Source organism: Meriones unguiculatus, chromosome 10 (genome assembly GCF_030254825.1).
Source record: "Meriones unguiculatus strain TT.TT164.6M chromosome 10, Bangor_MerUng_6.1, whole genome shotgun sequence".
Taxonomy (NCBI): Eukaryota; Metazoa; Chordata; class Mammalia; order Rodentia; family Muridae; genus Meriones; species Meriones unguiculatus.
In genome coordinates this window covers 655677-672606 of record NC_083358.1, presented here as the reverse complement: position 1 = coordinate 672606, position 16930 = coordinate 655677, and the positions used below count along the sequence as shown (strand labels likewise).

Genomic DNA, 16930 nt, shown 5'->3' with positions numbered 1-16930 from the left:
AGTATCCCTGAATAACTCAGTTTCCTAAAATTGGCACTGGCTATGGCTTATCTCTTGCTAGGAAAGGATTCTAATTCACACCCCTCACACTTTTAAAAATAGCTTTTATAGTTGCCAAGGGGAGGGCCTGGTATTTACTATCAGAGAATGTATGAATTAAAATACTAGTTTTCTCCTCTCTTGCAATTCCCATAGTTAGCTGGGCACTCTGATACCTGGGAGAAAGCCCTCCCCACAGAAATGCCCTTCCTTCCTCACAGTCCCTGACCTACCTCTCTTATTTGTGCCTGGAAGGCAGCGTGCACCAGGAGTTAGTCACTTAGTATTCATACCGTGTCGAGATCGGAGTGAAAGCTTATATTGCAAAGCTGGGTGTGCAATGCCCAGACCAAACACAACAAGCAGTTCAAATCACAGTTAGATTATAAGAAAGTGCAGGGCAGAGCTTGCGGGCCTTTCTTATCAGAGGAGCAGTACATGAAAGGAATCACTCCTTAAAGGCTGGGCGGAGAGACTGTGGTGGGCCCAGACTTATTCTTCTGGGACTGCTAGTACCTCTCAAAGTTGGTTAGGATTTTAAATATATTTTCCTCCTCCTTCTATCTATCCCTCACCTCCCCCTCGTCTTTTATCTTTTAAATATAAAGCATCTCCACCAGGATGAGAAAAGGAACAATTCCTCAGTGTATTTCCACATTTCACAAAGGGACAGTGATATTAGAGGTGTTAGCTGGCCCGTGATTACTCCTGAAAAAACAGACTCAACAAGGGAAGCGGTGTTTGGACAATAATTCACATATGTTATTCTTAGCTCCATCAATGCCAGTTTTATTTTCTTCCTGATATACACAAAGCTGGCAGACAATTTTAACTGATGAGGTAATGTCATCTTTAATTTAAAGAGCCTTGAGCTGTCCACTTTAACCAGTGATATCATCCTGGTGATTGTCTCCTGGGATTTTCCATAGACATAAGTCATGGGTCCTGGCAGTTTGAAGAGGGTTTGCTAGTGACTACGTGGTCATCATGAAGATTTTCTTCACTTGATTTCTTTTAAATTGCCAAATACAGTTTATGTGACTGCCATATTTTAGCCATGCCTGAAATGAATATATCTCAGGATTTTAAAAGCAAACTAAGGTTTGAAATAAATGGGTTGCAACAGTTTCATGTGAGTTCTAGGAGAAAAATGAAGACAAATCAGATTTGTGTGACTCCCAGGTGGCCTGGTAATTAAACAGAATGGAAGGGCTGGGAAGATGGCTCCCTGGGTACAAGTGCTCGCTGTTCAAGCATACAGTCCTGAGTTTAAATCCTCAGCAACCAACAAAGCCAGGCGTGGCAGTCTGCCTCTGCGACCACTGGCACTGGCAGGGGAGGGTAAGGGCTCTGGAGCTCAATCTCAGCCCAGCCAGTCCAACCTAATCAGTGAACTCCAGGCTCAGTCTGAGAGCCTGTTTCAAAAAACAAGCTGGAGAGCTCTTAAAGAAAGATATCCAGTGTTGACCTCTGACCTACACGCACACACACACGTGCATGCACGCACACACACACACATGCATGCACACACACACATGCATGCATGCACACACTTTTTTTTTTTTTTTAAGGAGAAAGGGAAGACAAAGAAAGACTAAGAAATAAAACACCAAACCATTGGAAATCTCCTTGTTCTTCTCAGGGACACCTGTGTGTTTCCTTCCTTTTTAAAAGATCCTTGAGCTCCAAACACACATTAACTCAGTGTTATCTTTTCACTATTGGTTCTGTCAGCATGATTATCAAGCTTGAGTTTTCCTTGATGACTTCAAAATTGTGTTGTTTCTTTTCCCAACAATATCCCTTTAAAAATTCTGACTAGTGAGTATAAACAAAGTTACTTTCCAATTTTGTATAACTCCCTTTTTCAGAATTTAAATCCTGCTTTGTGACACTGGTGTAGGCTGGGAGGTATTCTGTCTGAACCACTGAATATGGCTAAAGAGAGAGTCCTTTCTCAGAAGCCTGGAGCTGAGCAGAATGGCGTTAAATAGTGAAGAATCTGTTTATTATTCTGTGGCCATATGTTTAGAAGGTCGCTCACAGAAATCAAAGTACTGTTCATGGGGCACTCTAGCCAAGGAGACATTCTGAATTCATAAGAGAACCTCGCGGTTTGAAAAGAATGTCCTGCACTATGCACAGGACACCCCCACCACAGACAAAGCAACACGACTTAATAATAGAGAACTGTGCTTCAGAGATTTGCTTTTTCTTGTTAATTGGTTACTTTAACTGACATTGTCTGCAAGTATAATGGACAGCATTATATTCAGTAGTTCTGTGTTGTTGATAATGTGCACAGGCAATGCAGTCCATTTTAATTATTGCACCCCCCCCCCCCCCGCACCCTGCGCTGAGCAGTGGTAATGCAGATGGTGCATTTTCCCCCTTGCCAGACCATACCAGATGTTAAGTTTCTCAAAATTTGAAATTGAAAGGACTTTCCTCTCCACCTCACAACACCGCCTTTCTTGTTTGCAAGGTATGACTATGTGGAGGTGATCGACGGAGAAAATGAAAACGGCCGCCTGTGGGGGAAGTTCTGTGGGAAGATTGCGCCTTCTCCTGTAGTGTCTTCGGGACCCTTTCTCTTCATCAAATTTGTCTCTGACTACGAAACGCATGGGGCAGGGTTTTCCATCCGTTATGAAATCTTCAAGAGAGGTAAGTAATTTACATAAGAAGAATCATGTGAAGAGAAAGCCGAAGGTCATGACTCCAACCTTTCATAAAGAATTTAATTTTTCCCTTATAGAAATATTGAAAAATATTTTGAATAAAGTAAATATATCCATAGTATGGTATGGCAGAAGTATGTTTGAAAGGGATATAAAGTACTCAAAAAGCATAAATAAAAGTGTCATCCTGACATGTATTGACTATTTAAAGGAAATGCACCACACTGAATTCTCTAAAACGCATTGATTCTTATCTTTTCAGAAATAAGCTAAAATTCTACTGGAGATTAATGTTTTCTTGCTCCTTCTCCACCTCCCTCTGCCTCCTTCAAGATCCCTAACCCATCTGGTTTCTAACTTGCTATATAGCCAAGAATAACCCTGAACTCCTGACAGTCCTGCTTCCACCTTCCAGGTCATTCTAGGTCTGAGGATCACAAGTGTGTTGCCCCAAATATAGCTTATACCATGCTAGAGATGTAACCCTGGGCTTCATGCAGGCCAGTCAAGCCCCTACCACCTGAGACAAAACATGAAGTTAGGTGTGTGTGTGAGTGTGTGTGTGTGTGTGTGTGTGTGTGTGTGTGTGTGTAAGTCAAGGACAGTCAGTCTCTTTTACGTTACATGTATGGTTAGCACTTTATTTTTATATTTCTGATAGTTTCTTAGGCTTCCAGTTTTAAGGGATTATGACCATGATCTAATAAAAGAGAAAGCTTTCCATCTCATAACCACTTTCAAAGATTACCCCACAGAGACACACATAAAAAATGACTAGCTGACTTCCCACTGTGCCATACCACCTAAAAGTTTTTCACCTTCCAGTGGGACCACACAGCAAACATTCCAGATCCAATCTTTAACAGGTAGACACATAAATGCTGTGAGGTATCTGGAGACCACTGCCGAATCATCTTGCATTAGATTTTGTTTCTGATATTTACATTTTTAAGTTGGCTGGTATTTCTTGACAGTCCAGAGACAGTGGCTCAAGTCCGGAACATTGTTCTGAAATACATGCAAAAGCACCTGCTTAAGTAGGAAAAAGAAATCTAGTCACAACAGTGTCAAATACCTGGGGTGTTTCAGTTAGGCAGTGGAATTAGAGCCCACACCCTACAGCAGGTAGGAGAGCCGCTGAGAGTTTGGAACCATCAGTGTGACTTCACATTTCAAAGATGTCTGCCCCTGTCTTGTGTAAAAAGAACTTTGCATAATATTATGCAAGCACAGGGCTGGCAGACAGTAAAGTACTAGCCTTGTACCCCTAACACCCATGTAAAAATCAAGGCATGGTGGTACATGCCCGTAATCCTAGCACAGGGAAGCTGCAAAGACTAGGATCTCCAGCATGTGTTTCCCAGCTGTCCTAGCCTACTTGATGAGCTAGTGAGAGGCTTTGCCTCAAAATTAAACAAAAAAGCAATAATACCCAAGAATGCGGCCTACAAACCAATGATTACATGGATACAGGTTTTCTTGCATTGTATGAAATTGTTATCCGAAGGGTCTTACCTATCAGTACATACACATACATGTAGTCACCTGTGCTTGCTTTCTTACATATGCTATTATCAAAAGCAGCAGATGTCAGAAAAGGAGCAAGAAATTTCATTTTCATACTGAAATGAAAGTTTCTTTCACTTTTAGTATTTTTGAAATATCTGAAGGTAGTTGAGAGAGATGAGGGCGAGGAGCACAGGTTGTTGACTTGTGGAGAATTTTTCATCCTCCTTCATCAGAGCCCACACCCCACAAAACTACTCATCAACTCTCTGTGTACTCCCTGTATCTAGCATGCTCCCTGCTCTCTTCAATTTAATACAACAGACTCAGAAAAGCACAGCCTCCTTCCAGGTCCACTGCCATGAGCCACCACGGAGACTTGAATGGTGGTTTTGCCAATGTACTCCATTTGAGGCCACTCCATGGGTCACCCATCCCCTGTTATTAAAACTTAACCAGTGGCTCTTGTGTGCTGGCTTAAGTTCAATTCTGCTGGACGCTGGACAGGGCCTGATCAGTTCTTGCCCCTGTCTACCTTTAACTGTCACCTACTGCGATGAACATCCTGCTGAGGACTATATTCTGATCAGAGTGTGACGTTTGCTACTGCCACTTTCCAGTTGTGTGGGTGCATGGAGCATCAGCTTCCTCATTAGGGGGACCCAATACAGGCTGGCTCCAATCCCTCTTCTGTTAACCTGAGTGTCCATGTGCATACCCAAGCTGTCCTCTGTGTGTAAACACTCTACAGCATACAGAGTATCTACACGTGTAAGCATACTATATACACATATAGTACATTTGCCAGTCTTTCTCTTAATATCTTCAAACTTCCTCATGAAGCATTTGCTTCATTTTCTAACACTGTTGCTTCTGTTTGAAACTATTCACAAAATACATGCATAAATATACATTTTTCTTTAGAAGTCATTTAAATGATACAGAACTCATAGCTTTCTGATCTTCTGAAAACTCTTCAGGGCTCAACAACTTCAAAAGTTTCAAAAAAATTAACCCACATGGATTACACTGATCATAGTTTAATGCAATCAGGAAATTAATTTTTTAGATGCTGGCTTTGAGGTTTTCAGGCAGTGGATTATGAGTATGAGAATTTGCCGTTCCAAATTCCAAGAGCTGAGAATGAGGCCTGTCCTGCTTGGCAGGCTTAACACCCTTCACCTTTCCTCTGGTCACCTTGGACCACCCTGATTCTGACCCCACCCCCAGAGCCCTGATTTTTCTTTATATCTGCTCTCCCAGATGTTAGAACTTTGAGCCACTAGCCCAATACATAGAAACTTCTCTGGGACACCCACCTCTCCAGTCTGCCACTCTATCACTGTCCTGCCTGTTAGCCTGGGCCACCAGCCCCACTGCTGAAAAAGCTGGAGCAGTTTCTACAGACCTCAGTGTCAGGGACTGAGTGTCGGTGCTTAGTACAGACTATGTAATTAAGAGTCTACATATTTAACAAGGATCAGGGAGGGATGTTACTCAGTTGGTTGAGTACCTGCCTGTTATGAAGAAACCCCTGGGTCCCATCCCAATAGGAAATAAAATAGGCATAGTACATAATTCTATTGCTTGATGGGTGAAAGCAGAAGTAGAAGAATTTCACCATCATCGTCAGCTACAAGGAGTTTGAGGCTAATTTCCTGGGAGTAGGGGACCCTATCTAACAGCAGCTCCGAGAAAGTATTTTAGTTATTGTAATCGTCCATCCTCTTTGTCATTAACATCCAGATGTGCTTTTTTGTGGCCACACAATATACTTGTCACCTTCCAAGTCATAGCCAAACCATGGTACACCTCTGCCTCTTTTCCAGCTTCCAGGCTGGCTTCACCCCTGTTCAACTCTGGGAGCTCCCAAGCCCACTCCTGCCCCTGTCTCCTTTGGAAAGTCACTTTTTAGCCCACTTGAAAGATGAATGCAAGAATACAAGAAGCTCAAGCTCACGGTTGCTACAAAGATGGTTCCAAGCTAGTCTGCATCCTCTGAGATGCTGTCAACAAAACAAAACAAAGCAAAACAAACAAAACAAAACAAAAGGTTCTATTTGGGGCACAGTAGAGAATATGATAAATTATCAAGTTTTATCTTGAATCCAAAGCTCAGGGTCCATGTGAAAACAAGAAAGGCTCAGGATGTCTGAGGCTCCCTGGGGTTACAGTGGCCAAGGAAGGAAAGGATCCCACATCTTCTGGCACTCAGCCCAGTTTTCTCCTATCATCTCTTGGGATTTCTCTGCTATATCAAGCCAAACCCACCCTGGAGTCCCTTCCAGGGTGTGGCCACTCACCATAGAAATGTTGAAATGTACAGTTTTGAAAGTGAAGTCAATGCTGGTCAAACTTTTTTTTTTCCTAATTGAACATTGAACATTTTTTCCCTCATTAAACATTCCCTCATCTGGACATGCTAATGTTTCTCAGGAGAAGATAGTAATACCTGCATTAGAGTTCTCTGCGCACTTTTCTTGAGAAGATCTAATGAAGGTGTTTCTTCCCCAGAGAGGAGATTGAGACATGAAGACACATTGAATCTCAAAAGTAAAATTCTTTGATTGCCAATATCATGCATCATATATTATATAGCATATACAACACATGGATTTACCGTATATTAACTATACAACTATAAATTAATATAACAATATGTAATATGTTGGTATGTAATTATGGTATATGATATACAAGGTACATATATATTTCATATGTAACTTGTGAATTAGAAACTCATCTTCATCTGAGAAGTTCCCAGAATATTGAGAATGCAATAATAATAATAAAAAAAAAACCTTTACCTTGAACTAACCTGGAAAAATGCAACAGACTTCTGAGGTTTTACCCATAGTCAAACATCTGGCGGCATAAAGGACTAGCTTGAGGCCACGTAAGAAGCTTTGGGAGGCAGTCTTTTTTTTTTTTAAGATTAATTTATTATTATACAATGTTCTGTCTGTATGTACACCTGCACACCAGAATAGGGCACCAGATTTTATTATAGATGGTTGTGAGCCACCACATGGTTGCTGGGACTTGAACTCAGGTCCTCTGGAATGGCAGACAATGCTCTTAACCTCTGAGCCATCTCTCCAGCCTCCTGGAACAAGCCAGATCACCTTGGAAGGCCAGGTGTATTGTGTCCAGGTAACAAGCTCTATTCTACACTCCAGAACAATGAATAGCTAACTCAGAGGTTAGCCAACTAATTTTGCTTTCAAGAGCTTCCAGAACCTCAGAGGGAAACTGGGCTTTCTGACCTGAGCCGCAAAGACTGGGTTTGATGTCTAAGAAGTTCCTTCAAGTTTTGGGGCACTTCAGAAGGTTACTCCATTTGGAACCATGTCGGACTGCCCAGAAGGCTCAGTTAGTAAAGAAAAAGGATCTGAGTTTTATCCCCAAAAGCCAGGTAAAGTGCTACGTGTGATGGAACATGCTTGGGGAGGCAGACGCAGATCACTGTCCAGCCAGTCTAACAAATCCGTGAGCCCAGGTGAGCTCCAGGTGAGCTCCAGGTAAAAGTGAGAGGTGCACTGAGGCAGGACAGCAGAGGTGTCCTCTGGCTACTGTGTGCATACTCATGTGAACTTTCACGCACACAGACGTGTACACGTGCACTCAAAAATGCGAACATCAGCCTTGATATGTCCCGTTATTTCAGCAACTCTTGGAATTTGAGTCGTAGCCAGTGGCCTTTGAGTCATAACTGGACACTGATGCAGGAAAGAGAAGCCGACTTGAACATTCTCGGGTTCATTGCTGAAATTTAAAAGATCCTATTTTTGAGGCTGCAGAGAGTTAAGAGCATGTTTTGCTTTTGCAGGGACTCAGATTTGGTTGCCAGAATTCACATGGTAACTCACAGCCATCCTTAACTCCGGTTCCAGGGCTTTCAACCTTTGTGGACAAAAGCACTCCTATGATGCACATGCAGGAAAACACTCATACACACAAAAATAAAATACATAACTCTTCAAAAGGGAGGGGTGTCCTGTTTTCTCTGCTTTACTACAGTCCCCCTGTTTTGTGCGAGCTGCAATAGACTTGAAACTTTGCCCATTCATGTGGCTGCAAGTTCAGCCTGGAGTGCACACACACCTCCTCTTGTTTTGCAATCACAAATCACCACAGTTTGCAAAGTCTTGATAACCCTAAACAGCTATTAAAATCACACATTGTAAATATGTGCCTTCTGTACAGATGCCTGTGAATGAGCAGATTTGGGATGGTAGACTGCACCGCAGCTGACACTTGGGGGAAGGTTATAGTATCAGTGTTGCTATCAGGTGACTCCTAGCATCAGGCTGTAATCACAGTTTATGGTGCCCTTGCTAACTGCCACACGTTGACACGCACCTGTGTCAACACGGCTCAGAGCGAGTCAGTCACCCGGGGTCTGTGTACGAATTACCTTTCACATTCAGTTTGTCAAAGAGACAGAGGTCACATCTGGCAGAGTGACCAACTCACTTCCAGGAAATCTGAAACCCAAACTCTCTTGGCTAAATTCTCTCCCTCGCTTTCATAAATGTTCTATTTCACCAATAAAAATGGCTGTCAGCCTTGAGATTTAAAGACCTGGGCTTGAAGGAGCTGTAATTATTTCTCTAGGGCTCTGTCTAGATTTCTGCAGCTTACTTGCTCATTGTTCCCACATGATTTTATATTTGTCCTCTTTTTATTTGTTTGGCCTGCAACAGCAGATGCTTTTCAATCACTCCACACAAATGGGACACTATGGTGAGCACAGTAAACCTGCACGTGACTTGCCATGTACGTTGCTGTTAGGGAATGTCTGAGAAGGTGGGCTTTTCCTAGTAATCCTCTCCTCCTCGCCAGACTTCTTGTACAGTTGAGAAAGTGTCATTGTGTCCCGTTTTTCTCTTGCTCACAGGGCCCGAATGCTCTCAGAACTATACAGCACCCACAGGAGTGATAAAGTCCCCAGGGTTTCCTGAGAAGTACCCCAACAGCTTGGAGTGCACCTATATCATCTTTGCACCAAAGATGTCTGAGATTATCCTGGAGTTTGAAAGTTTTGACCTGGAGCAAGACTCAAATCCTCCAGGAGGAATGTTCTGTCGATACGACCGGCTGGAGATCTGGGATGGATTCCCTGAAGGTAACATCTGAGAACAGTTGGAAAAATTCCTCAGAAAGGAGGAATCTTTTATAAATGCCACAATGCACATATCATTTCTTAAAAATAGCCAAAAATGACAAGGGAAAAGATAATGAAACTGTGAAGGGGAGGAATGAAATTTCTGTGATTAGCCTTCCCAACCCTGTGTCCCAACTCCTTCACTGTGCACACAGGCAGTGGAGAATATGAAAGATTACTCAAGGTCCTGAGTGATTTCTGGAATAGCCTAGGGATCAACACTCAGTTTTCCTGACTACGTTATTTTTGTTCATTAAAACATCACTTACATCAAGTCATTCATCTTATACAGAAGAGAGGAGTGTAGAGTAGAATGAAGGGATGACAATATTGGAAAGAGGAAGTGTACTTTAAATTCTGAGTGGGGTGGTCAAGCCAGACCACAGTAAGACAAGACCATTTGAGTTTGACTTTGAAGGGGGTAGGGAAATAGCCATGTGGACAGCTATGAAACTTACAGGAGAACTAGAATGCAAAAATTGGCATGAAAATTCCAAAGAAAGAAAAGAGAATAAAGAACTTGTTGCAGCCATGTTGCTGATTGTGCTTAACCCAATTTCCTGTTAAGATATCCCTTGAGGGCTAAAAAGGGCTTAATGGCTGGTGGTCGAAGATATATAAGTACCATTGAAACGGTAGGATGGCATTTTAAAGTTGAATACATTGTAAATGAAGATCAGGTAAAATATGAAGGGAACTGCTTACAGTACTTTAAAAAGACATTCAAATTCCAGTCATTTTATCAGTAAACAGCAGAGAAAAAAATTAGTGTTGGAGAAGCTTTATGCTGCCCTTAATAAATGAGTGAGTTAACACTGGCTTGATTTTTTTTTTTTTTTTTTTTTTTTTACATTAAGAAGAAGGTTATAATGATCTTACAGGAATTTCTTCCTTAGATAATGGGATTTTCCCAAACACAGCACTGATTGATTTCCAGGCACTCAATCTGATAATTAGGAAAATAGCATTATAATAATGTGATAACAATAGTTGGAATGAGTAATAATGGGTATATTTGTTCACAACCCAAATTTACAGCCTTCTTTTCTAGAACTTTAATTTAAAATGACATCTGAGGAGAAGGTCCCATCAACCAACTTATTTAGAATACTTTTAGAAAGAGGCACATTGTTATTAGTGTCAGTGGTTTCTTAAAGTGGTAATTTTCTGGTTCTAGAAAAATCACTGTGTTGAAACTAAGAACAATATAAGAGTTGCCAGCTTTATGCACCCATGGTTTAAACTATGACAGAGTTGACTCATTTCCAGAGAACACTGGCTTTGGAATACGAAGATGTCATTATTTTGTTTTGTTTTTGAGGAAGGGTCTCATGTAGTGCAGGCTGGTCTCAGACTTACTATGTAGCAGAAAGTGACTTTGAACTCCTGATTGTCCCAACTCTACCTTCCCAGTACTAGGCTTCCAGGCATGTATTGCCACACCTGGTTTATGCCATGCTGGGGATTGAAACCAGAGCTTCATGCAGCCTAGAGAAGCACTAAATCAACTAAGCTACATTCCCAACACAAAAACTTTGTATATTTGTTCGTAGTTACCTGGCCTCATCCAGTCAACACCAGCCAAGTTATACCTTTCTCTTTTGTAGGGAAAATGGGAACTAACCCTTCTGGGTTTTGGTCAGTAGCACTAGAGACATTCTCATCACCGTAGTTCAACACTCATAACTCCTAATAGATTTTAAGTCTCTGATATCTTTTCCAGAAACAACATCTAAAAGGTGCAGAAGGCTTTTAGCCATCACATGACTTTATGTTCCATCTAATCATAAACATTGAATTAAATGACTAAGTAATTGAAAGCCATTCATTGATTCAAATTGACTTTGAAGAACAGCAGTCCACTCTGAAACTCTGAATTTGAGGCATGAAGATTGTGAGTCTTCATCTCTTACTCTCTGAAAGCTTGGTAGATTCACAAGTTCTGAAGGGATTGCTGCAGAGAACCAAGCCTGTCTCTGCAAAGGGATTCTACATGTTTGTGTGGACTGGACTATGGAGCCAGGGAATGATAAACTCACACCACTGGTGTGCCAGCTCTCTGCTTGAGCTGGGAAGGAAAACCAGAACTCGGTATCACTGACATTGCAGAAATGATTAGCAGAGTTTCTTAGGAGCTAGTGGGAACTGGTTTTTTTTTTTTATTTTTATTTTTACTTACTCTACTTACAGAGTAGTCTAGTAAGACCACAAGGATAGGACTAAATGTGCCAATGTACAAATGCTAGGGATTCTCTATCAATATGCTTATTAATTTATAAGAAGTGTCCTATTTAATGTTTATGAAATGATTCCTTTCTGATGTATTAAGGATATCTCACTTTAAAAGTACCTCTTTAGCCAGGCATAGTCTTATATGCCTATAATCCCAGAACTTGGAAGGCTTAAGTAAGATTACTGAGTTCAAGGTTAACTTAGGCAACACAATAAGTACCAGAAAGTCTCAAAAAAAAAAAAAAGAAGAAGAAGAAGAAGAAGAAGAAGAAGAAGAAGAAGAAGAAGAAGAAGAAGAAGAAAGGAAGGAAGAAAGAAAATAAAAGAAGAAAGAAAGTAAGAAAGAAAGATAATCTTTACTTTGGTTGTTACTTTTCTTCATATGAAAAGGCAGAAGAGCATGTATTCTTCATTTTGAGGTAGGGCTATGATTATTGGAAAGAACAATGGAATGAAGTGCTGCCACCTAAGCAGGAAAGACATTTTGTCACCTTCACATCCAACCTAATAGGACTAGTCCCCTGCTGTTCAAAGCTTGTATATTGCCCTTACTAAAGTCCTTAGTGATTTATCTTTTGCATTATAATCCTGGGTTTGCTGACCATTTTCATCTATCTCTGGCCTTTGGGTCCACAATTACAAAAAGGAGAAACCAGTAGCCCTGTTCAAATAAAACACAAATGAGCACATACGTTGCGCATGAGAGTGCCTTGTCCTCCTGGCTCAGATCAATATTGCATTAGCTTGCGAAGCTGAGGTCCCCCTGTTGTTCACGAAAATTCAATACCTCTTTGTATTATTGTTGCCAAAGCCTTACACTCTTGAATCTTGAGGGCTCCTAAGGAGACGTACAGGGATCTGTCTGGAGGCAATGTTCTAAAAGACAGAAGGCAGATTTACCCAGCATGCCTCCAACATTATAAACCAGTGAGTCATAGAGACTCTCTAAATTATGAGTCTGCGTTAGACAAGTTCTCTTCTGTTTCCTCTGTCAAAGAGACTCCCCCTGCCACTCTCCCCAAAGGAATGGGGTGATAGGAAAGGGGGAGGATGGCTGTCAGTGTTTCCCTTGCCAGCGTTGATGGGGAAGGTCAGGGGCTGTGGTGATCAAGGAACAACCCCAAGGATTAGGACTGTAAAAGTTTGCCCACAAACTAAAGAAAAAGATTATGAAACCGCTCTAATGGAATTTAAATGAGAGGGAACTATGAGGAGAGGATGAATGGACACTAAGCCTCCCATTTATAACTGCAGACCAAAATGGGATTCTTATCCAGGCAAAGGAAGAACTGAGTTCTTGGCTCCAGCAAGATGCTTTTGTGCATACATTATGGACAACCTGGAGCTCCTTGGCCAAGAAAAGAGGCGTTGAATTAGTGACAGGGCCTCACACACTGGATGAAGAAAGCCTGGCAAAGAGCTAGCACTTGCAGAAGAAATCCAGGCCAAGATTAAGCTGAAAAGAAGTAGGAACTTCTGAGGCAAGTCTAACAAGACTCTCTTTGCAACATTCAGAGCTATTGACCAGGGTGACGCTCTTTAAAGGATCATTATCAGCCTCTCTCCTGGGATGCCCTTGTGTTTTCCTCATGGTAAACCACATTACACACCAAGTTCTCTGTTTCTAGAGTGAGAATGACGGCAGATAGAATAGTCTTTGAACTCAGTCTGGTTGATCACTTTGAATATATCAAGTGATCAGATATTCAGAGTAATGTATAGTGGGCTGTGGGATGAGAATTAGTGGGTAGAGCACTTACTTAGCTGACACAAAGCCCTGGATTCATGTATACAGAAAGAGCATTGTGTCAAAGCTTGGCATTGAGCTTAGTTGGAAGATTGGTTTGCCACACTGAATGAAGCCCTGGGATTGATCCCCACTGCATATACCAGGCATGGTGGAACACTCCTATAATTATAATCTTGAAAACAGAAGGATCATAAGGTCACTCATTGTCAGCTACATAGTGTGTTAGAGACCATTCTAGGATATACATTTAACCTTTCACCAAAAGTGGTAAAAGAGAGGGAACAGGATGGGAGCCTACCACGGATGTCCTCTAAAAGACTCCACCCATCAGGGGATTGAAGCAGATACAGAGACTCACAGCCAAACTTTGGACAGAGTGCAGGGAGTCTTATGGAACAAGGCAGATAGAGAAGGACATGGAGGGGACAGGAGCTCCACAAGGAGACCAAGAAAGCTAAAAAAGCTGGGCCCATTGGGAGCAGCAGAGACTGATGCATCAACAAAAGACCATACATGGAGAGGACCTAGACCCCCTGCTCAGATGTAGCCCAGAGACAGCTCAGTCTCCATGTAGGTACCCTAGTAAGGGGAGAAGAGACAGTCTCTGACATGAACACAGTTGCTTGTTCCTTGATCACTTCTCCCTGGTGGGGGCAACATAGCCAGGCAACAGAGGAAGAGGATTCAGGCAGACCTGATGGGACCAGATAGGCTAGGAGAGGAGGACTTCCCCTATCAGTGGACTAGGGGAAAGGGATAAGAGAGGAAGAGGGAGAGAGGGTGGGACCAGGAGGAGATGAGGGAAGGGCCTACAATCGGGATACAAAGTGAATAAATTGTAAAATAATAATAATAATGCTAAATGGAAAAAGACAAAAAATGAACTCAAATACGTGTGCCTGTTTTTGTTTGGTTAAGGGGATTGGTTAAACTGAAAACCTGTTAGTCAAGGGTCTACAAAATACAAAGTTTTCAGATTTGCTTCCCACTAGAAAGTCAGTGGTTCTTAGGGGTTTGTTGTTGGGTTCACTTTTTCAGTGACACTTGAATCATTTTACCCTGAAAACTTTCTTCGAAACAAGTTACATTCATGGTTCTTGGAGACCCATATCCCTTTTGAAGACCTGTCCCTCCACCCCAGGGAAAAGGGAAAGTCTACCTACTGGGATCTGTAAGCAGAGCAGTGATTCTTGGCTGAAGTGCACAGAAGAATGGTTTTCTGGGAGGGAAGATGGTCTACACCAGACTGTCCTTCACAATTCAGGCCATCTGGTATGTTTTTACCATATGTGAGATAAAAATACTACAGTGAAATGACTACTTTTTGTTTTGCTGATCTGAACAGATCAATGGAGGGGTCCCTCAACTCCTAGGGGCTTCTGCACTAAGTGACTCATTGCCAAGGTTGGGCTAAAGCGTTTCAGCAAAGGCACAGCTACACCAACCACGCCAAATTAGAATTTGACTTTAACACAAATTAGTCAGTGGTCAGGGCCATTCATGGCCCAGGGCAGACATAACTCCTGCTGGTTACAAATGATTGCTGTGGGCCATTTCTTGGCCACTAAACATAGTGTAGTGCAATCCCCATTCTTTTATTGTTTTTATTTATTTTTTATTAATTATAGTTCATTCACTTTGTATCCTCCTTCATTCCCTCCCAATCCCATCCTTCATCCCTCTTCCCCACCCATGCCCCTCTTCCAGTCCACTGGTAGGGGAGGTTCTCCTCCCCTTCCACCTGACCCTAGCCTATAGGTCTTCTCAGGACTGGTTACATTGTCTTCCTCTGTGGCCTGGTAAGGCTGCACTCCCCTGAGGGGAAGGTGATCAAAGAGCAGGCCAATCAGTTCATGTCAGAGATAGTCCCTGTTCCTGTTACTATGGAACCCACTTGGACACTGAACTGCCATGGGCTACATCTGTGCAGGGGTTCTAGGTTATCTCCATGAATGGTCCTTGGTTAGAGTATCAGTCTCAGAAAAGACCCCTGTGTCCAGATTTTTTGGTTCTGTTGCTGTCCTTGTGCTCTCCTGTCACTTGAGTTTTTGTTCTTGGCCATTCTGATGGGTGTAAAGTGAAATCTCAGGGTTGTTTTGATTTGCATTTCCTTGATAGCTAAAGATGTTGAACATTTCTTTAAGTGTTTCTCTGCTATTCGATATTCCTCTATTGAGAATTCTCTGGTTAGCTCTGTACCCTATTTTTTAATTGGATTATTTGATTTGTTGCTGTTTAACTTCTTGAGTTCTTTATATATTCTGGATATTAGCCTTCTGTCAGATACAAGGTTGTTAAAGCCTTTCCCAATCTGTAGGTTGTCATTTTGTTCTGACAACAGTGTCCTTTGCTTTATAGAAGCTTTTCAGTTTCATGAGGTCCTATTTACTGATTGTTGATTTTAGAGCCTGTGCTGATAGTGTTCTGTTTAGGAAGTTGTCTCCTGTGCCTATAAGTTCTAGGCTCTTCCCCACTTTTTATTCTAACAAGATTAGTGTGACTGGTTTTATATGAAGATCTTTGATCCACTTGGACTTTAAGTTTTGTGCAGGGTGATAAATATGTATCTATTTGTATTTTCTACATGTAGAAATCCAGTTAGACGAGCACCATTTGTTGAAAATGCTATATTTTTTTTCCATTGAATGGTTTTGGCATCTTTGTTAAAAATCAGGTGTCCGTAAGTGTGGGTTCCATTCCTTTTGATTGTAACATTATCATATGTAAAATATCAATGTTTGTAGTCTCTAAGTCTTGAATGGTTAGAATTGTCTGTCAGTTGTTGGGCACAGTTCTTAAGAGAGTTTTGTCAAAGCCTTTTATCTACATGTGTGATGTGAGTGGTTTAGAATCCAGAGCTACATAATGATAGGAAATCAGTGTTGTTTGGCCCTGGATGACTCTTGGGGCGTTCCGTTTCCTCATGCTCTCCTCTGGGGAAAGGACAAGTGAGGAGCCTGGACCTTGCCCAACAGGAGTCTTTCTCTGCTGAACTGTGGAAACAACTTGGACTGAAGAGGAGTACCACGGTGCCACCAGATGGCTTGAGTTATGGTCTTTGCAACTGAAGAAAGCTCTGTGTGTGCATTGCACATGTTAGCACATGTGTGGGGCCAGAGGACAACCAGGGTATGATTCCTCAGGGTTACCCCTCACTTTGCTTTTGTTTCATTTTGGTTTTACATGTGTATGTATATGTGGTGTGCACATGAGTGTGTTCTCATGTATCTGAGTGCACATGTGCGTACAGGTACATGTGATTCCAGATATTGACATTGGGCATCTTCCTCAATTATCTCTATTATTCTCCACTGTATTTTCTGAGGCCTGCTTTCTCATGGAATACAGAGCTCGCTCACCAACTTGTCTTTGGGATCTCTGCCTCTACCTGCTGAGCTGTGGGGTTACAGCTGGGCTGCCACACCTACTTTGTATGTAAATGCTGGGTATTTGAACCCTGGTCCTTGTGGCACTGAACCATCTCTCCAGCCTATTTCATTCCTGGGAACAGCGCTGGCTGGGAAATATGATTGTACTGTGAGTGCCCCTGTGAGC

The 16930-nt window shown here is 42.0% G+C and overlaps 1 protein-coding gene across 3 annotated transcripts in view; it reads left to right on the top strand.

The window, feature by feature from the left end:
* The window catches only part of Nrp1 (neuropilin 1), a 143007-nt gene that overhangs the window by 53278 nt on the left and 72799 nt on the right, over positions 1–16930 (top strand). For all 3 annotated transcript variants that reach the window (XM_021647724.2, XM_021647720.2, XM_021647721.2), the window contains exons 4-5: positions 2525–2706; positions 9127–9354. In XM_021647724.2, the coding sequence (XP_021503399.1) occupies positions 2525–2706; positions 9127–9354 (410 nt within the window). The remainder of the gene's footprint in view (positions 1–2524; positions 2707–9126; positions 9355–16930) is intronic.